The sequence below is a fragment of the Phalacrocorax aristotelis genome, chromosome 9, assembly GCF_949628215.1.
Source record: "Phalacrocorax aristotelis chromosome 9, bGulAri2.1, whole genome shotgun sequence".
Classification (NCBI taxonomy): domain Eukaryota; kingdom Metazoa; phylum Chordata; class Aves; order Suliformes; family Phalacrocoracidae; genus Phalacrocorax; species Phalacrocorax aristotelis.
The window spans coordinates 26149444-26170688 of record NC_134284.1 but is presented as its reverse complement, the minus strand read 5'-3'; the positions used below and the strand labels follow the sequence as shown (position 1 = coordinate 26170688).

Below are 21245 nucleotides of genomic sequence, written 5' to 3'. Positions count from 1 at the left end.
TCTGACAGCATGAATTTAACCCGCTGCCTTTATTTACACGGCCACTATATAGTCATTGGAAAGACTTCCCCTACCCACCCCTTTCAGAGATCCCAACGCATCTCCTCTTACCCCCTCCCCAGCAGCCATTGAAAATAATTTGCAGCAACATTTCTGCACCCAGTAGTTTCCTTCTCTTGAGCTAAAGGACACACTGCTACTCTGGAGGTATTGTTCTGGGCAACACAGCAAAGCAAGTGGTAACCAGACAGGACAGGATTCCACTCAACTGAGCTGCAGACAGTTGGTTTCAAGACGAGATCAGCATTTGCTCCCAGAGCCTCTTCGCAAGGGCTCAGGTAAGAGGTCATGAAAATAGTCTCCTTCCCAGCATGTTTCAGAGCCATAAGGACTGCTTCCAAGCTTAATTCCCCGATATCTCATTTATGTTTTTATGACCTCTAAAAATATTCTTATTAGGGGTTTAAGAAGTTCTGTCTTTATTTCTCCCCCACCTTCCAAAGTAACTTCAGCAAGATGGGTACGATAAAAGACATCAATTTGCCTAATATAACTACTCTCACACACACTTTGCACAGCTTAAACATTTATAAAGATCCTCTCCATATTCATCCATCCTTTCAAACCAGTAGCAGCCAGTCTTGAATTGTCAGGCAAAACAAGTGCTGCCAATCTCTGCTCCTGGACCAGCACATGGATGTTCCTCAGTCACTAGCTGCACCAGAGCAAACTGCAACACCTCCCAGCTCCACCACCTTTGCTTCCGCTCAAACAGGAAAAAGTAATTTTTCACCCAAGCAGGATGGCTGGATTTGTACCTGCCCTGTTTGCACCACTTGGGCAGCATCTGACCTGCATGTGGAAGACAGCTTGCTGTTTCACCTGAAATTGCCCAAGAAAAGAAACCAAAGAAACAAAAAAACTGATCTCAGGCACTTACACTCCCAAGCAAATGGGGTGGGGGGGAAGCCATCTTAAGAACCAAATCAAGATACTAAAAACCCACCCAAAATACAGAAGGAGCTAAAGCACAATGCAGCAGTTTCCCAGAGAGCAGACGTGCTTCTCAGAGCCAGTAAGCACAGGAGGAAACAATTTGCCAGGCAACTCAGATCTTGGGCTGGAAGCCAGAGGACAGCTCTGAAAAACCTTCCCTCTGCCACCAAGCTCCCACCAGTAAGCCTCTCCCCCAAGTTAGTCAATACTTGTACAAAGTCTAACAGAAGAGAGGCAATGAGAACTTCATATGAGATCCAGCTGTACCCCTCCAGCTCCGCTCAGTGCCACCCAACTCAGCACACCCGATGAGCCCAAGGCTGAGTCTACAGCAAAAAGAGAAGAGGAAAAGCTCTTCAGAGCACTTGCCCATCCTCACTGCATCACAACTCACTGCTGGCAGATTTGAGTCAGCCAGCAACCCTGAGGTTTGCTTTGTTCACAAAAGAGACCTCCCCTCCAGACTCATAGGACTGGCTTCAGAGCTACTCACAGCCACTTGGCCTCAGTGCCCAGCAGGCAGGGGCTGACTGAAGGCTCCAGCCAAGCTCTCAGCCTGCCTGCAGAGCAGCCCTGGCTGCAGGAGAGATCAGCTTTCTTGCTTTTCTCACACCTGTTTGCTCACGGCAGCAACAATTCAGGAGGGTGACACTACTGGCCAAAGAGACAGATGCTCTACCAGGCTAAAGCAGGGAGAAGCATTTGCTCCAAACAAGAGCAAGCAGCACCTTGAGGCTTCCACAGGAGAAGCTGAGGCACAAATTCTTCAGTGATGCAAAAAAGCCTTGAGAAAGGAGCCTGAAAAGGCAAAAATATCACTGCTATTGAAATACTTGAAAAGCAGGCAGATTCCATATCCAGAGAGGCATGCAAGTTTTTTTAAAACTCTGGCCCTTAGCAATAAGGGCCAGAATTCTGCTACACTTTCCCCTCTTTTAGAGCGCAATTATAACAAAGTAAAAATCATGACCACTTTCTTCCAGCCTGAGAAGGAACTTGGGAGAACAACTACAATGTAGCTCAGGGACAAAGAAGGTGTCTCTCCTGGAGGTACAAAGCAGGGTGAAAGAGGGATCAGGAACATAGGGAAGTACAGAAATCTGAGCAGGGCTGGGTTAGTAAGAGGGTGGACAGATAGGGTCTATAAACTGTACACAAATTATAATGAAAGTGGGAGAACCACAAATAGCAACTTAGGAAATATAAAAAAAAGCTGAGGCATATTAAAGGAAAGCAATGCTCTCTTAAGAGAGTTGAATACAAAAATCTTTGGGGGCAAACCAAGCAAGCAGTTTTCCCCCCAGAAGTAGGTAATTTCTGGAAGGACAACTGCAGTTTTTTAGGATGGTCAGAGGGGAAAGGGGTTGCAGTGAGCCAAGGCGCAGAGAAAAAACTACTTCAAAGCAGTTGCTGTGGGAGGTTAAATTAGGTAAGAGTGTACTTTGCTAAGAAAGAAAGAGCAGGTGGTAATTGGGAGCATCTCTATAAATGGCCTTATTCCAAAAGGAGTGACAGTTACTGCACAGCAAATGTTTATAAAATGAAAAAAGATCCATTTAAACCAGTGGCCAGACCACAACCAATTACTGCTGTGATACAGGAAGCCAACTGCTGCAGAGACAAAGGTGTGCTGGAGCTCAGCCCTCAAGAAGCACGAGGCCCATCTCTCTGAGTTTGGGCCTCCAGTTCCCTTCAGGCCCCTATAATTTGCCATACATCCTCTGTCAGGCATTGATGACAAAAATAAGACAGGAGAACGGACTGCCCTTATTTCTTGAATAAGAAGTGCCAAAACACGAGCTTGAGACAAAGCATCTTATCAAGAAGAGATTGCCCAAGTTAAAAGGACACCAGCTCATCCAGCACATACCAGCAGCTACGCTAACAGTGTGCAAAAGCACTGTCAGTTTTGAAGGTGTTTACCTTGCCTTAGTCATAATTTTAAGTTTTTACAGCCAGAGTTCAGGAGTGGTCTTGTGATATTTTAAGCCAGTGACCTTTGTTTAGAGTGTATGTCACTTTTAGCAGTATCTATTTTAATTCATGCTACAACTTTTAGACTATACGAGAAGCACGATGGTTTTGCCTTGGATGGCACATCATTTTACTTTGCAGAACTTCGCTTTTAAGAAAAGGTTGCATCAAAACCTACCTGCTGAAACTCCCACTCACCCAGCCACCATGTACTCATTCAGATGTACAAGAGGGGTTTCCCCCAAGGTTGCCTAGTGTCAGGGGACCCTTTTGGGGCTGGTTTCATTCTGCCAGCCTAAAGACAAAGACCCAGAATTTGGGGCGAGCCAAGCTGTCTTCCCCCACAAAAGAGGTAGGGTATCAGAATATTTTTGTTGTTGTTGTTAAGACTACTTAATCCACACATTGAGCTGGGTCTGCCTAGCAACAAGTTGGAGTTTTAAACTTGTATCATCCTACTTGTGTTCCCATGGCTACTGTCATGAACAGCGCGATGGCAGCTGCACAAATCAGCACAAGGGTCCCAGGAGGGACATCTTTAAGATTCCCAGACAGAAAACAACACTGAGAAAGTACAAACGCTACACCTGGTATGCCTGCCTGCCTTTACAGCCCTTTAACCATGTACTCTGCTCCCCGTGAAAGCACCCAGAGCAGCTCCCTCCATGGGATGGAGAGATGTCAGCCAGGGGAACACACGTGCACACCGGTATCTACAGATCACCTGCACCATTTAGCACAAAAAAGAAGTCTGGATTACAGATGCAGCACTTTTAGCTTCTCACACAGCTGTTAGCAACCTAAACACAGAACTATATACAACTCCAGCCAACAGCGGCTGCTGCATGGGGCAACTAACTCTCCACACAAAATTGGGAGTAGGTGAAAAATCCTCCCCAATCCCCATTCACAGGTGGCCAAGACTCAAATCGATGTCATTGATGAGAACAGAGGGATGAATTTAGACCCCCAAAGAAGGTGGAAAGTCAGAAGAGAAAACACTCCATATTTCACTGCAAGCTGCAAGTAAAGAGTTGCTGCAAAAGCAATGCTATTATGTAAACCAGACTTTCCCAGTCCTGCTGCTTCAGTTCCTCGAGACGGGAGACCATTTCCTACTCAGGAGAGGTTTTATTTAACCTTTATCCATCCCCAGTCCCCCTGTGGATCTAAAATCTCTCTGTGCCCTCCCCAGAGACTCTCACCAGGGAACAGTTAAGAGAGGAGGGCAGGCATTGTGCCCCTGCATGCAAGCCTTGTTTATATGTATTCCTTCGGGATTTCTGAACGCAGATGCCACAACTATGATTACACATTTGTTACGTTGTGCTTTCATACTATGGTTATAAGTCTAGAAGGACACCAATTCAAGGTCACAAATACTAACAATTATTTTCAATATCCAACTTTCAAATCAAAGTCTGTACATGAACTAAACCCCAACTTGATAAGACATCTAGTCATCTAAAAGTACATGCACATGCTATCATTGCAGGTTATCGCAGGTACAGCAGAACTGAAAAGTTGCCACGTGGTTAGACTCCTCTAATTAGACAGCTACACTACAAAAACAAGCCGTAGGCTCTCTCAGATTATTATTTGTGAAATCCATCCAGGTGAAAAGCACAGAGATAAGGGAGGTGGCAAGGAAAATGAAATTACTAAGGACAAAAAAACTCAAAACCTTTCCCTCCTGCCCCTAATGGGGAAGGGGAATACTTTTCTAGAGATATACCTAGTTACCCACACATGGAGTACATACGAGCCCCTGCTGAGGTCCCCTAGCAGGTACCTGCGTGATAGAGGACAGGACTGAAGGGGGAAGCATAGACTAGAATTTCCTCCCAAGAGGGGATTTTTGCAATTTTATCACACTGCTGCAGCCTCCTCCCCCCAGAGAGGCAACATTTACCAATACTTCCTTTATGAAGTTCAAAGAGCAAGCTGCTGCATAGAGCTGAATTTCTGAAGATACTTGGAAAGGTATGTTAAACTCACTTGTTTAGCCTAAGAACTTTACATAAGAAGTGAAGCAAATTCATTGAGTTTGACCTACAATACTTAAAGGCAGTCACATCACAGTCTTGCATTTCAAAACAGTGAGGGGAGCACAAATGCAACCCAATTCTAGAATATGCTGGAGAAACTTTCACTGCCTTCACTAAGGCTGAGCACATCCTCTTGCACTTTCAAAAAGCAGAAAGAAGTCAAAAACTTTCATATGGGGCTATAAATTAAAAGCTTGTGAGTTTAAAGAGACACCTAATCTAACATTCCTTACAAAAGCAGGTTTTAAGACCAAGTTTAGTTTACAAATCAACTTTGTATTTTCAAGAATTGAATTTCAAACTGCTCTTTCAAGTTTCAACACTTAAGAATGTGGGATTGCTCATCTTCTTATACCATCAAGTCAAAGCCTCAAAAGACAAGGTCACCCAGTGCAGAAAGAGGTACAGACTTCCTATAAAGGGAGCATGCTCTTTCTAACTACCCCAAAGTTTTCCTTTTGATTTGGTCTCTAGAGTCAATCAGCCACTAGTCACCATGTCTCAATCTTACCTTACACTTGGAATGGGTAAGGCAAGCCTTGGCCATGACCAGGAATCGTTATACGCGAGGGAAACAGGAACGACTAGCATCAGCCACAAGTTTCTGAGGAGTCAATTACCTCAGATTTACCTGCCTGGCACATTATTAAAAAAGTGTATATTAAAGTTACAACACAGTTAAAATAATGCATAGGGATGTCCAACAAATCATTGTCACTTATACTACTCTGAAGGTATGTGACTGTACTAGAGCCCACTATAAGCCGCATTATACAGTGCGCCTTGATCACAGAGGCAAAGATTTCCGAGCTAATTATAATGACTAATCACAGGGAGCTCTAAGCCTTCACTTGGCCAAGACACAGACCTAACTAGGGCTGAAAACAAGAGTTTTAAGAGCAACTCATTAAGCAGCAGGAACCAGCTATGAAGAACAAAGCATTCACTCTACCTAATATTAATTCCAGTCCAGCCATTAATACATTTGTCAGTACATGAGACAGCTATTACCTCCACATACAAACACTGCATGTGCCAGGCAGGGAAGGAAGCCACAGGCTTTGGCTGCACCGAGACTTGTTTGTTTACTACAGCATTCAGGTTTGAGAAGGATGTTCTCAGTACTATTTGAATAACAAGAAAGCTCCAAAGCCATGCCTTGGAATAAGGTGGAGCAGGGGCTAGGCTGACCACCAGCAGGCTCTGCACCCCTTCACAGGATGACTGAACAGACCGGGTAAAAGCTAACTACTGAGCCACGCAGGCTTAGAAATGGTCTGTCAGGTGAACAGCCCAGAGATAAGAAAGGTATGGCACCAAACAGCTGTGCTCCTGCTGAGGTGCCAGAGATACGGACAATAAAGTTTCCAACTTGAGCACTACTCTTTTTCTCCAAGGTGGATTTGAAAAACAGAGGCTAAGGTGAAGTGTCAGCATCTACAAGTCAGCCTCATTCTCCTAACGTAGGTGTAGTGGGACTGCACCCTCTCCTGCCGCAGTGACTGGACCAGCAGTACATACTGGTGATGGAACAAGACGAGACTGAGACTCACCCACGCACCAGCAGAGTTGCCAGCACAGTATGGGGGCGGCAAGAGTCATCTCCCCCTTTGCTAGGGCTGCTGGGGACCAGCCTGACCTTGAGAACCCCTTTCCCTTGTACCTAAACGCTTGTGGTGAGACAGATGAAAAACCAAGGTTTCGGCAACAGCTTTCAGTGGAGAACCTCCTGGGGAACTTCTCATCTGCTCCGCAGTACAGCACATACAGAGAGGCCATGACTCGTGGAAGAAGGAGGGCAAGACAAATACAGCCCATGAGGGAGTAAGGGGCTAAGCAGACTACAGCTAGGGGGAAAAGCCCTTCTCCTACCAGAAAGTTTAAGAGGACCCATAGTACCTAAATTTTCCACCACCTAATTAGGAAAACACACTTGCTGGGGACAATGCACGTCTCCTCAGACGACAGTGGAAGGACAGAGGTGCGTCTGGTTGATCAAGACACCAGGCAGCCTGTCAGCCCAAACACATTGGACATCAGTACATTATGGTTTGGTATTCCTGATTAGATCAAACATCCTCATAACTCTCCCTTCTTTTCCAAAGAGACTGTTGCACTAAGGGAGTTCCTGACTGTTGCGTTTAAGGCACAGTCATTTGCGGAGATGAGATAGCTTTCCAGGATACCAGTATTTCCAGTTTCAGGAGCTTGGTTTTGACTTTTCCACTCGCTTAGATGGAGATCCCAAAGTCTCACCTGAAGAGCACACTTTTTTCCTCACCCCATTTCTGAAGAGTCGGTTCATCTAAACACCATTTTCTCTTACAATCGTTGGGTACTTAGGCTATTTGCAAACTATTAGAACTGTTAAGAGCAGGACTGTTTGACAACAAAGAAACAGAACAAGCTAGCTGAGAGTTGGACTTGCCAAGTGCAAGTCATAAGGGGGCTTTTAACAACCTCTTGTTAAAGGTCTACATTCCCTATTGTGTAGAGCTCTATGTGCTTTGCCCAGAACCCCGCAAAGTAGCTGAAGACACAACCTAATGAAATCTGGCCTTTACATCTACCAGAGAAATACAGCTGTACTAGGGGAATCAGCCACCCAGGGCCTGTCCCATTATTATACTCTCACCTTTGATCCTAAATAGACAGAGGGTGGGCGCATTTTAACAGCCAGAGTTGGATGGATGTGCTCACCAGCTTCCTCCCCTAACACACAGCCGTGCCTCCACTTCCCCATTCCAGATGAGAGACTGCTAGGGGTTTTTTTTGTTTTGTCTTTTTTTTTTTACCCTTCTTAGACACAACTACACTAACAGAGTTTCTGACTACATTGAAACTGGTTATTGGTTCCCCACCCCTTCATCTTTGGTAACACTGAAACAACGCAGTCTTGGACACGAAAGAAGGCCAAGGAGTATCAAGTGGTTGTGCAGGAGCAGAGCACAGCTAACAGCATGGATCAGAGAACGACATCCTCAAGGATTAGTGACTTTCTGGCAGTGAGCACCTTCCAGCAGGCTTTTCTGCGCCTACAGGTGAAAGCACTACAGACAATTTCCTTCCACCATTTTCACTTTAACTGTAACAGTACATGAACAAAAAACTGGGAAGAAAGCAGCATTACAAACAAGGGATTGGAGTCTTCCAAATGACACACATCCCAACTTCAGATCTCTGCAAGACACTATGGAGTCAAACCAGCTTTTGCTCATCTGTTTCCACTGGAAACAGCCCTGGAAGCTGCTATCCAAAGATGATCAACACAACTGATGTCCAAAGGCACAAGGTGTGACTTGTATTTTTACTGCCATTGCAATGAATGAGGGAATCTAAAGTTACACTGCTACAAGGGAGAAAGAAAAGCTCATCTGCCTTCAATACATGTCAAAATTTAACATTCAAAATTATTGAAGCTTTAATCTGTACTTAAATTCACTGGCTGTGTTACAAGTGCTCACTAATGTCTTCTTCCTCCTATTTTCAATGTTCCGATAGTATAAATTAATAAGTAACAAGTAAAATGGACAAGTACAATATCAGTGCTTCCCCATACAAAAGATTTTTATTTAGCTTTAGGATATGCAGTGTTTCCTTCCACTGAGTTTTTCCATTAACAGGACATGTGGGTTTCATTTGTATGGATTAAGAGAACCATAATAGTTTTCCCTCTTCAAAACCTTCAATGTCTCAAACTGAGAACTCACAAGAAATGCTGACCTACTGATACAAGCCTTTGTTTAATTCACAGAATTTTCAACTGGTAAATATTTGACTCTGAGGTCTAATAAGAGAGGAAATAGAAGAGACAATAGCAATTTTTCACATCGCATCTCTGAAATCAAGGCCAAACAGTGAAACACGGCTGAAATGCAAGTTTTACTGATTCTAGTGAGCTCTGGCATGGGATTTTCAGCCCAAAAAGTTTTGCCTGTTCTTCTCCCTAGTTGAATCAGCTTGTTTAATAAACATGCTGCCTCTGCAAAAAGCCTTGCCTTCACTGCACAACTATCCTTATTATACAAGTAATAACAGAAGTGTAAGAACTATACCAATAACAGGTGTAATTTTTTGAAAGAATAAAAGAAGCGGGATCAACGCAGTGAGAACTTACTTTCCCAAAGTAAGGGGAGACTGGGATGGGTATAAAAGATAGCAACATTAATTTTGGCAAAGAACTTTTATATGCTCTGGCCGCACATGAAACAGGCCTTGCCACCATAAAGAGATTTACTAAAGGAACTGCAAGTAAGGACCACCTCCTACGGAGGATTCCAGCCACAAGCATTTTTACACTCAAAGAATCACATCAGGCCCTTCCTTGGCCACTGCCACAGCAAGTTTTAGCCACAAGGAGAATTAAGAACTTGCATCAAAATATTTTAATCCAGAATGAGTTATTTTCTGGTTCTAAGGATTAAGCAAAAATAAAGAAGCACAAGCCTTAGCTATTTTCCTCACACACTGCTCAAACAAGGGAGAGACAAGCACTCTCTATCCTCCCTCATGCTAACTGAAAGGTGCTGAGGTCCCTTTCCTCCCTAAACCTAGGCAGTCATTGAGAAGACACTCTCTTCACTTTCAGGCCATACCATCTGGTACTTCTTTACTCTTCTCTAGCTATTTAATTCAAGAAACCCAGATCAACATCCCACCACTGCCTTGCTCTACCTCTCTTTTCTCCCATAGCCTCACAGATAAGGATTTCAGAAAAGCTTTCCTGATTTTATTGCTCTTTGCTACAGCTCGCATGTGACTGAGAAGTGAAACAAAATTAAATGCTTTCTCTGCCCTTATGTATGGGGACAGGGGAACACCCACGTAAGAATGCTGATGTAAGAATCAGCAGTTACAGATATACCTCAGCCAAACCGGAGGTATAATTGAACATTAAGTTTAAAAAAAAAAAAATACACACAAGGCCTAGGCTGTGCCATTTTCCCCTCAGACACAGCTAGAGCAGCATGAGCCCTCGGCATTTTACCAGCCAGCTAATCTGAAGGTGAAAGCCTCCGCAACACGACACCAAGCAACCTTCAAGCTTTAGGATCCTTTGGTCAACCAGTCCCTAAATTTCTAGTGAGAAACAGGCACAGCATCTGTGCACTCTGATAACACTGTTCCATTGATAAAACTTTTAAATTAACAGTGAGACAGGACAATTTAATAGTTTCAGTCAAAAGGTCTTAGTGCAGTGAGTTAGGCTTATTTAGGGTTTTCTTTCTTAAACACGGAAACAAAAGAGACATAACAAATAAACACGACATGACTAGTTAGCCTTTAGGACCAAGATCACAAAATTCATAGAATAACACTGCATTGCAAAATTATTCCTGGGTAATTCCACAGGCCAGGAAACCTCAATACACAAGCAGACAAAAGTTCACCTCAAACTTGTTAACTAAAAAGTATACTTTTAAGAATTTTTTAAAAAAAAAAAGTGAGAGGCCAGTAAAGGAGGATCTGATGCCCATTCAGGTCTTCAGAAGACTGATCATTTACTTCAGGTGAATCTACTAAGAGCTTGCTATATTAAACTGCACACACAAACAAGAGTGCCTGCTGATGCTGTGTTAGGGTATATATTACTCAGAAAAAAATTTCATTCTCCACATCACATACTTCCCCCTCCCTTCCACTCCAGATAGCACAGAAAGCAGTAACCTTTGTATAGGTCACTGTATGTAAGTTAAAACCAGAACAATGTATAACTGAACACATAGTAGTGAGGAAGGGGCACATAGTATTTTTTTTCCACCTCCATCTATTATGTTAGAGAAATGAATTGCACAAAAGAGTGTAATTCACAGGGGTGACCGAAAAGCCCAAGTATTGTTGTGATACCTGGCTAATAGCCAGTGTGATGCGCGTTGTGTGTTACAGAAACGTTGCATTTGACCTACAGATTGAAAAACAGTGTCAACTGCTGCCTAACTAACAGCTCCCGCTCCCCCTCCCCCCCCACTTTTTCTCATCCTCATCCTCCTCCTCCTTCCTCCCCCCCTCCCTTCCTCCTCCTGGTCAACCAAGAAATGGAGTTCCCATGTGCCAAGACCTTGTATCTTATTTTGTCAAGAAAATGAAGGGGGAAAGGAGTAGGTAAAAATGATTTTGTAAATAAATACAAGTAATACTGAACTTAAGAAAAAAAAAAATCCTTTTTGCCCCCTCCCCCCCAAGACCTTAACAGTTAAGAACAAGCATATATATTTAATAATTAAAAATGCATCCAACATATTAGTACACAGTCTGAGGATGATCCACAAGGAACCGTTTTCCTGAATCCACACAATAGCAACTCTCAGGATTATTCAATAAGGAGACACCGTGGCTTTCCACACCATTCTTTTTGTTTTAAGGCAAGAGGTGCGGAGGATTCAATTAAGTTTGGGCTGGGCAAAGGGACAACTCCAAACGCTAGGATCTCCAGACAGAAGCGTTTTCGCTAGCTTCAATCTCCACTTACAAAGGAAAAATACAAAAAAAATTTTTTGCTTAGATTTCAAACTAAGGAGGTCAACAGCCTGTCTTTCTATACACGGAGATACATCAGTACTAACGTGCTTCCAGCACCTGCCTTTCAGCACAGCCCCAATTCCTTTGTTTGCTCAAAATTTGCTTCCATACCACTTTAAATTAGCTTACAAAGAACCGCAGCAGAATAGCTGGAATGTGAAACATTTTTTTTTTTTTTTGGGAGGGGGGGAGGCGAGCAGTTTCTTAGGAGGAGAGAAAATTAAAATACAGACCCAAGTAGGTTTTAAATACCTCCGGAAAAAAATTATATTTACAACTTGATGCCTTCTAGTTCCACCCCTAGCACTGAGCCCACGGACACACGAGTCCAGGAGCAGGACTGGGGGGAAGAAAGAAAGAAAAAAAAAAAAAAAAAAACACCACCCAACTGCCATCTCCTGCCTCCCCTTAGCCCTGCCAGCTTCCCTGTTCCTCCCTGCCTGCAAAGCGCCCTCTGGAAAGCATCGAGACTTCTTTTATCAACCGTGTGTGCTGGGGGGGAGAAGAGGGGGGTGGTCCTTGTTCTTGCTCTGGGTGTTTGGGACTGGAATTAGAGGGGATTATTTTTGGACCCCCTCGATTATTTCTGGAGCCCGGGGAGGAGGGGGTGTACACCCCTCCGGGTCCCTCTCATCGAGGAGGTCCAAAGCAATGGATGGGGGGGGGGGGTCGGGAAGTCACCCCCCCAAAAAAATAATAAAGACTTACCGGGGTCGAAATCGGGGACCACCGCCTGGTACTGCGGCCCGACCCTCATACCGCCGCCAGCTGAAGGAGGCAGAGGGAAAAGCGTTACCCGCGTGGGCCCGCCCGGCCCCTACCCCCCCCCCCCACCCCCCCCCCCCCCAGTTAGCACACACCGCCACCCCCCGCTTCTCACCGTGCTCCTCATCGCTGGAGGACCCCGAACTACCCTCCTCCCAGGAGTTGCCGCTGCTGTTGCCGTTGGGGGCGGCGGATAAACTTTTGCTACCGCCGTTGTTGTTATTATTCGCGCCGGCGGCGTTGTGGTTCCTGCCCCGCCGTTTCCCCGAGACCTCCGGGCCCTTCTCGATCATGGCTGGCATTTAGGGGAGGAAGGTGGGGGGGGGGGGGGGGGGGGTGGAGAAGAAGGGAAGGGGGGGAATCAGAGTTTAAAAACTGCGTGGGGGGGGCTGGGGGAGGCGCCGAGGGCGGGCGGGAGCCGGGGCGGGCCGGGGCGCGGCGGCGGCGGCGCTGCTGCTACATCCCCCACCACGATCGCCCCGAACTTTGAGGCTCATCCCAGCCCTGCGCTGGGACTCCGTTCAACCTGCGCTGCTGCCTGCGATCGACTCCGCCTTCCCCCGCTCCCTTCCCTTTCAATTGGTTAAACCTACATTTTGGGAGGCCAGCCCGCTTGCCCATTGGGCGACGTTTCCTGTCCATCGTGGCGGCCTAGCGCTTCCGTTTGCTGGGTTAGGTGGAGGCGTATCGCCGGGCTGTACGTGTGCGGGCTCCGCTGTCTCTCCGCCCCCCGATACCTCTTCTCCGAGGGCTGAGCCGGCAGCGGAGCGAGGGGGGGAGAGGCGGGTTCGCACGCCCCCGCCGGAGCGGCGCTCCCTTGGCCCGGCCCGCGGAGGGGGCGGCAGCGGCGTCCGTTGCCCCGCTGCGAACTCAGCCCCCGGGAGAAGGGTAGCTAGGGACTACTTTGCGTCCCTTCCCCCCCGCGGCGGAAGGTTACGGCGTGGTTTGAATGGGATTCCATACAAAGCCCCCGTTGCCCGGGGTCTGGGGGGACGCCGTTTGCGGGCGGGGCGGGGTCGGTTGGAAACGGGGCTGTGGCGCCCGACCCGGGCGGGACGGTCCCCGTCGGCGGGGGCGGCTGCTCCGCGGAGTGGGGGGAAGGAGGGAGCCCCCGGAGGGGTTGGAGGAACCCTGGAGACGGGAGTGCCCTGGGGGAAGGGCGGGAGGCGGTGCTGAGGTGCGGGACGGTGGGGGAGGCTCCCTCTTCCCGGGAGCGGTGCCCCGGGGGGATGAGGGCGGCCGGCCGGGAGACGGGCACCGCACGGATGGGGCCGACAGCCGCAGCCCGGAGCAGGATCAGGCCCCGTCCGCGGGGTGCTGCTGCTCGCCGGGGTGCCTCACACAGCCACATGGAGCCGCTGGAGCCCTCGCCCCGGGCTCAGGTCGCCCCGAGGTCCCCTCAAGTAACTCTTGAGCTCCCCCCTTCCTCTCGGGGGGGGGGGGGGGCTCTTCGCCAAGTCACGATGCGCTCTCGGGGCCCAGCGCGAACAACAGGCCCCACGCCCCAAATTTTCCCGTTTCGCGCCTTGCCAGTGAGACGCCTGGCTGCCCACGCAGCCTCGGCGGCGTGGCCGGGGGTCTCGGGTCGCGGAGCAGCCCCTCGGGCTTGGCAGGGCCTGGTGCGGCAGGGAGGCCTCGGCACATGGCTGCCGTCGGAAGAGCGGGCGCTGGGAGTCGAGGGCTGCATCATGCTGCGTGTTCGTGCTTTCCCCGCGTCTAATCCGATGCTGCCCTACCATCACCCTCCAACAGCAGCGCTCCCAAAACTGGGAAGGCGCCCGGGCGAGGGACGAGGGAAGGAAACAAAAGGGGAAGTGAGACCACTTTTCCTTTCCTGGTTGCACGACGGCTGCTGCGTTCTCCAGGGGAGAATCACTTCGGGGGGGAGATGGGGACACGGACCCAGACCCGTGCCGAGAAAAATGGGCAACAGGAGTGTACAAACTGCTCGCTTTTAGTTGCGACTTGAACTGTACAGCAGGGTGAGGGAAAACAATACATAATCATGGAAAGCAGCTTGTGGGGTGTGTCTTCTATTTTCATTCAAATTAACCTCTGCAGCAAGTTTTTTTTTATTGGCCCGTGCAATTAAAAGTGTAATTTGACTAGCAGCAGTTATCTCATATCAGACAAACTGTCCCCAGCCACTCCCCTCCTCCCTCTGCCATTTTAATCCAACAGAATTTGCACAGGGGGAGGGGGAAAGAGCTGCTGAGGGAGAGCTATGGTCTCCAGTACTGGGCTTACCCTTCCCCTTCTATATTGTGCTTGAGATTATCAACATCATTTCACTTCTAGGTAGTAGTTTGGAAAGGATCCTCCTTAATTTTCCTGCACTATTTGCTCCATTAAAATTAGGGAAAGAAATACCTTTTTGAAATGCATGTTAGTTTCTTTCAGCCTAGTGATCTCTTCAGTATTTACTTTCCCCTCCATACTCAGACTGTGTGTTGTATGTATACACCACTGATGCATAATCAGTTTCCTTCATGCACACGTGCATGTACCTGTGAGTATTTATTCAGCACACTTATTTGCAGCACAAAAAATAAGTTTATTTACATTACATAAAAAAATAACTTTTTCTAGCTCACTAAATTTTATGACGGTGACTCTTGATCCTATGCTCTTTAAAAATACCAGTTCTAAATCAGGGGCATAATTAGCGATGCTCTTAAACCCCAGAACTGACAGCCACAAATATTTCCCAGCGCGAAGTGTATTGGTTCTTTAGCGCAGAATACATTTTCATGATAGACAGGAATGCAAACATGGCAAAGCGTTCATTATCCTTCTCTCTACTCCAATATTGCTACTCCAGAAATGCAAGGGCTGGAAGAGAACACCCGATTTTTCATTTAAAAATGGACTGAGTGAAATTCGAAAGGTTTTTCTCTGTCTGCTTTGCAGGTCCCAGCCCTGAAAAAAAATAGCCATCACTCACCCAAGGATTAGACTGAAGCATACCTGAGTATTCAGCTTGAACTTGAACCTGAACCTGAGACCACACATGTGCTTACACTGACACGTGTGTACGGCATTGCAAATCAGGGCCTAATTTTGGTCTTCCCTCACTTCCTCTCCCTCCCTCCCTCTCCTTCTGTCTTCACAGACACTACCTGCTTAGGCCCTAGGATTAAAATCTAAGTCAACCATCTAAAATATTTATAACACAATTGCACTCTTTTAAACTGTTGAAATGACATTTACTGCCAGCACTTCACAGCTGTTTGCCTCTCCTAAAGCTGTGGCGGCGGCCTTGCCCCTCCCAGGCATGGGGCTGAGCAGCACCATCCATAGGAGCAGGAGCGGCTGGAGGAGCAGCACATCCCCTGCGGCCCCACCTCTGCTTGGCAGCGCCCTGACAGATGCCACCCAAGCCGAAGCCATCACCCGGGACAGCCAGGCACGCTCTGCCACTCCCACCGCTCACCAGGCCGCTCTTACCCCTGGCAGAAGACAAGGAGATGCCCAGGAGCAGGAGCGGATCGGTGCTCCCCTGGGTGCCAAGGGGTGCGTGTGAACTGTGCATGTGTGTCTGTCCCCAGAGCAGGAAGTCTCAGGCTGTCACCGTCACGGCCAGTTTGCACCTGTCACAGCTGTTGTCCCAGGCCAACAACACCCTCTTCATCCCCAGCAGGGCTACTTTTCTTTTTCATACCTTCCTGCAGAAACTCATGAGCCCTGACTATAAAATCCGTGATGCTGATGGAGCTTTTTATTTCTAACCATTGAGAAACCTTTTCGTGTTTGTGTTTGCTTCCTTAACAGTGGCATTGGGTTTCTTTCTGCTTAGGCCAAAAGCCTGAAGGCTTGAGAGTGTCCCAACACAGTGCTACAGATTTTCACAGAATCACAGAATGGTAGGGCTTGGAAGGGACCTCTGGAGATAACCTTGTCCAACCCCCCTGCTTGAGCAGGTACAATTTGGTATTGTTCCTGAAGGAAATTTTGAAAAATTATTTTCTGGCCATAAAGAAAACTCTTCACAGAGTGTAGGCGAGCGTGCACACAGAGACTGTACACAAAATACAGAATTGTATTTTATTTTTCAGCAGCAATGGTGAATGCACATTTTGCAGCCTCTGATCACTGCAAATGCCAAAAGAGCAACAAATTCTAATCCTCCGGCTCACACCACTTGCTCTGGAGAAACACGATGTTAAAACGTCACTATTTTTAAGTTCTGCAAGATGGGACAAATGAGGGGGAAACACCATGAGCACTAAGAGAGCGTCTGGTGGGTACGAGGTCTTGTTTACCTGGATCAATACTTCATTTAGACACATTAGGCTGTGACACTGCACGTGACAGTACACACCCATATGTCCTGCCGAGGCTCATCAGGCTGTGTGTGGGATCAGGAGGAGTTTCATATACAATCTGTAGCAGACTGAGTCACATAATGCAAGGATGGTGTTTTTCCTCGCCCCTGAGCTTGCTGCAACTTCCGGACATTACAGTAATGTAATCGTTAACCTGTTCAGCTGTTTAGATATCAGAGCAAAAGGAGGGGAGGGAAAGCCTTTTCCTTATAAAGACGTTGTCACTGTTACGTGTTTGCTCTAGCCTTAACACGTTAGAGCAGGCAGGACTGTTGTTTTCAATGATTTCTTGAAATTTGGTTATCTTTGTCAAAGGCAAAGCACCGCTCCTTGCCAACTTTTCAAAGAAAAATTTTTATTGTCATTAATCCTGTCAGTCCCACAAGTAAAACACAGATGAAGTAGAAACACAGCTGCAGTGCCCAACAACTGAGCAGCCCTCATTCCCTGGAAAAAAGCAAAGCGTCTTCAGCCTCTTTCTTGGTCTCCTCCCTGCCCAGGTGAGTGTTTCATGCCTTTCACCAGAACAGCAACGCTCGCTACACGTCCCTGGGGCTGCCGGTTCTCGCAACAAAGGGTTACATGAGCTAAAGCCATTCCCATTTGCCCGAGTTGTAAAAAGCGGCTCTCACCTCCTGCGTATTTTATTTTCCTTGAAAACAGACACACTAAAAATGCTTACCCCAGTGAGAATGTGCCTGTGTGTTTACACAAGTGTATATATATATATGTGCGTATGTATATACACACACATATATTTGGTTACTAGTAGTAGAAGGAACAATTAATCACTCTCTAAACTGATTGTTTTTAATACTGAAAGGCTATTAATCAGGAAAATGTTACCCTTTGAGCAAGATGTTTATAAAGTCAACACTATGGATTGTTTTTTTTTCCTTGGTGCTAAGCTGCCTGCTAAAGCAGAGCGGAAATCAGGTTTATAATCTCTTACATTAGCATTTCGTGCTCCGACAACAATTTTGGCTGGAATTTGGAAGGAATGTACGGGAGTTGATGCCTGGCTCCCTTTGGTTTCAAGGGGGCTTAGGTGTTCAAAACCCAAATCTCTGGAAGCATTTCAATGCCTGAAGATGTAAACAGACATCATATGCAAATCTCAAAGCCACCTCCTTGTGCTGAAAAAAATCCCAAGGAGCATCTAATTTCATATTAATGTAACTAAAACACCTTAAAAATCTGTCCCTAAATCTCTGCACTCCTTTGGAAATTTGTCCTTGGAGCCTTTGAGCCTGAAAGCTGCTTTTAGAGAAGGAATAATATAGCAAATTTTAATCCAAACTTTTATTTCCCACTGGAGAGAATGGCTCATATCCTGTAGTGAGTGGGAGGCCAGCCGAAAAAATACAGGGAGGACTGTGGTGGGAGTGCAAGGGTGCAGAGAGGCAGCTGGGGTTGGATCAGCTGCGGGGCTGGGAGGGGGGAAGCAGAAGGGCTGCTGGCAGCTGCAGGGTGAGATGGCGGAGTCAGGGGAGCTGCCGCAGCAGAGGAAACCCTGTCTTGGCCTGGAGCAGGGCTCCTGGCTGCCCTGTGGCGAGGCAGTAAGAGCTGGTCTTGGGAGGAAGGAGAGGATGGGATTGAAATCCTGCACAGGCAGAGGCTTGTGATGCCAGGGAGTGCAGTGGGGCAAACACACGACCACTTGGCAGCACACGACCTCTTGGCATGTGCAGAGTTGCAGAGAACACCCTGTCTGTCCCAGCAAAGTGTTAACATATACCCCAGTAGGTTTGTTTCAGCGTCTGCACTACAAGCTATTTCACAGCCTGTGAAGCTGAGTGGAACAGAAATCACCCATCTGTACACAGTATTCCCAGCCACCCCATGTTGCTCCCACAGAACTCCCCTCTCTCCTTTTCCTCCTGGGAGCTTCTCTCAGCTAATTAAATTTAAGGCTGTTTCTACTCAGCTCCCCCACCTCCCCAGCCAGTGGGGCTCCAGAGCAGGGGTACCCCCCAGCAGGCAGCACCCAGCGCAGGCAGCTCCTCTCTGCCTCCAACCTTGCACCCCTGAGCAGCCCTGGAGAAGACCACAGGTGAAAAAGTGGGAATGGACAGCAGTGAGAGAGGGTGAGACAGGAGCTAGGCTCTGGTGTTATTAACCCCTCTGTAGCTGGTGCCTTCTCACAGAAACCAAGCCTTAAATGAGGTGGGACAGGCACCTTTCCCTTCCTGAGGATGAGGGGGAGGCAAAATCACAGTAGAAAGCCTCAGATAGCTGATAAGTTTGCTCCACTGTGTTTAAATAGAAAATCTCCACATCAGAAGAGAAACACAAGGTGCATCATCACTTCTTAAAGAAGAAATGGGGAAAATAGATTTCATTTTCGGGAGCCACTTCATCATAGGGACGATTGCAGCTAGCACAAGCACTTACCTGGGAAGATACCACTCTCTTTTTATAAACTTATTTCATTTCACTTCTCTCCATCATCACCATCTCAGCAGCAGAGCAGCCAGCACACAATGCTAAAGTCTGTGAGGGGAGATGGAGTTGCAGGGGACAGCTGTTATCATTTTCAGGGTGACCAGGAGTCCAATAACTTCATTTTTCTCACAGGAGATTTCAAACAAGAAATGCACACAATCCCTTCGGGGAGCTCTTTGTCACGAGACCTAATGGGACAAAGATTGGATGCTGCACATTAAGAGACCCAGGAGTTTAACAGTAGATATTAATTTTTAGAGCTTTGCAAGGAATACACTTGCACTTCAGTGTTTAAATCAATCTTTTTTTTTTTTTTTTTTTTTAGTGAGAGAAGAAGCTTTCCCCAGGAGCAGCTACTTGCACAGTGCTGTGGCGTTTCCTGTGAAGAACACTGCTAGCAGCACGGCCAACAGACTAAAAGAAGCACGGTCCGGATCCAGGTGGACAACTCCTCCATGCGAGACCCTCCATGGCGGCAGCTTTCCAGGCCCTGTGTTGCTGGGATCCACTGGTGGGAGCAGAAAAGGCAGCCCAGAGAGAGGTGTCCCACCTTTGCAGCCTTGCAGGCAGCCCCTCGCCTGCACCCTCCCATGGAGGGACACTCATGTCCGGGGCCCCAAGGGAAACTCTGCAGTAAAGTCCCTCAGCTAGGCGATCTCCTGCCTCCCTGGGGGTCCTGTTCACTTGCCTTGCTGCTATTGTGGTAATCCCAGCAACAGGGAAGAGAGGTCCAGCTGAGAGGCAGCTGCTTGCTCCTGAAATCCTACTGAAAAATCCCTGGTTTGACTTTCTGCCAACACAGCCCCCTTTACCTCACCATTCAGCCCAATCTCTTCCCACAACATAAGATGATCTTAGGTAAATTCAGCCAGGGGTATCCTACAGGGCCTCTGACCACTGGCAACCCCACAGCAAAGGTGACTGTTAGAAATTAATCTGAAATTGCCCTCAAAATGCGTAGTTGTAGGTTCAAGCAAACTTTTCTAAGAGAGGAAACATGTATAGGTTGGTACGTCCATACAGACATGTGGGAGTGGAGAAAATTGTCTTATTCACATCCTTCTCATGTATGTGGGGATCACTCTGCTGAAATCCCTGGAAATTCCCTTTGTTGTAAAACCAGTACAAGTACAAGAAGGCTCAGGCTCAGTATTTTCCTGAACACACCCCTGAGGCATAGCACTCATCAGGACTCTAGTGCCAACCTTTGATTTTACATTCCCTTCCATTTATTCCAAATATAACCTGGAAATCTCAAATGCTAGCAATCTTAGGGGGAGGAGAGGAAAAGCAAAGTTAGTTCCTCACTGCTATTTGTCTGAAGAAAACCTGCAACACAAAGAAAAGAAAAGAAAAGAAAAGAAAAGAAAAGAAAAGAAAAGAAAAGAAAAGAAAAGAAAAGAAAAGAAAAGAAAAGAAAAGAAAAGAAAAGAAAAGAAAAGAAAAGAAAAGAAAAGAAAAGAAAAGAAAAGAAAAGAAGAAAAGAAAAGAAAAGAAAAGAAAAGAAAAGAAAAGAAAAGAAAAGAAAAGAAAAGAAAAGAAAAGAAAAGAAAAGAAAAGAAAAGAAAAGAAAAGAAAAGAAAAGAAAAGAAAAAAGAGAAGAAAAGAAAAGAAAAGAAAAGAAAAGAAAAGAAAAGAAAAGAAAAGAAAAGAAAAGAAAAGAAAAGAAAAGAAAAGAAAAGAAAAGAAAAGAAAAGAAAAGAAAAGAAAAGAGAAGAAAAGAAAAGAAAAGAAAAGAGAAGAAAAGAGAAGAAAAGAGAAGAAAAGAGAAGAAAAGAGAAGAAAAGAGAAGAAAAGAAAAGAAAAGAAAAGAAAAGAAAAGAAAAGAAAAGAAAAGAAAAGAAAAGAAAAGAAAAGAAAAGAAAAGAAAAGAAAAGAAAAGAAAAGAAAAGAAAAGAAAAGAAAAGAAGTTTTGGAAAATGCCATGATCTGGTACCTCTTAAACTGACAATTTGAAAAAGGGCTACATTCCTATCTGCCCCAGGCTTTTACAGATGCATTTCCCCTACCCTCTCCCCCAGCACTGAGCACATGGGGTGGATGGTGTTTCTCAATGGACAACTTGTTGGTACCTTCTCACAGCTATTGCTCTGCTGGGATTCATCTGAGGACACCAGAAACGTTGCACCAAACTCTTCACTCAAAGACAAAATCTTTATACCATGGTATTCCT

General features: G+C 46.5%; 1 protein-coding gene and 1 long non-coding RNA gene across 2 annotated transcripts in view; one reads left to right on the top strand and one right to left on the bottom strand.

The window, feature by feature from the left end:
* RCOR1 (REST corepressor 1) overlaps positions 1 to 12812 on the bottom strand; it is an 87811-nt gene extending 74999 nt beyond the window's left edge. Inside the window, exons 1-2 of the mRNA XM_075103964.1 lie at positions 12418 to 12812; positions 12246 to 12305 (exon numbers count right to left, since the gene is read on the bottom strand). Of these exons, the coding sequence (XP_074960065.1) occupies positions 12246 to 12305; positions 12418 to 12604 (247 nt within the window). The 5' untranslated portion in view covers positions 12605 to 12812. The remainder of the gene's footprint in view (positions 1 to 12245; positions 12306 to 12417) is intronic.
* A 3559-nt stretch (positions 12813 to 16371) lies between these two features.
* Positions 16372 to 20982, top strand: LOC142061707 (uncharacterized). Its single transcript, XR_012662214.1, has 2 exons — positions 16372 to 17127; positions 19398 to 20982. It is a non-coding gene; the product is annotated as an uncharacterized LOC142061707 (long non-coding RNA).
* The last annotated feature ends 263 nt before the right edge of the window (positions 20983 to 21245 follow it).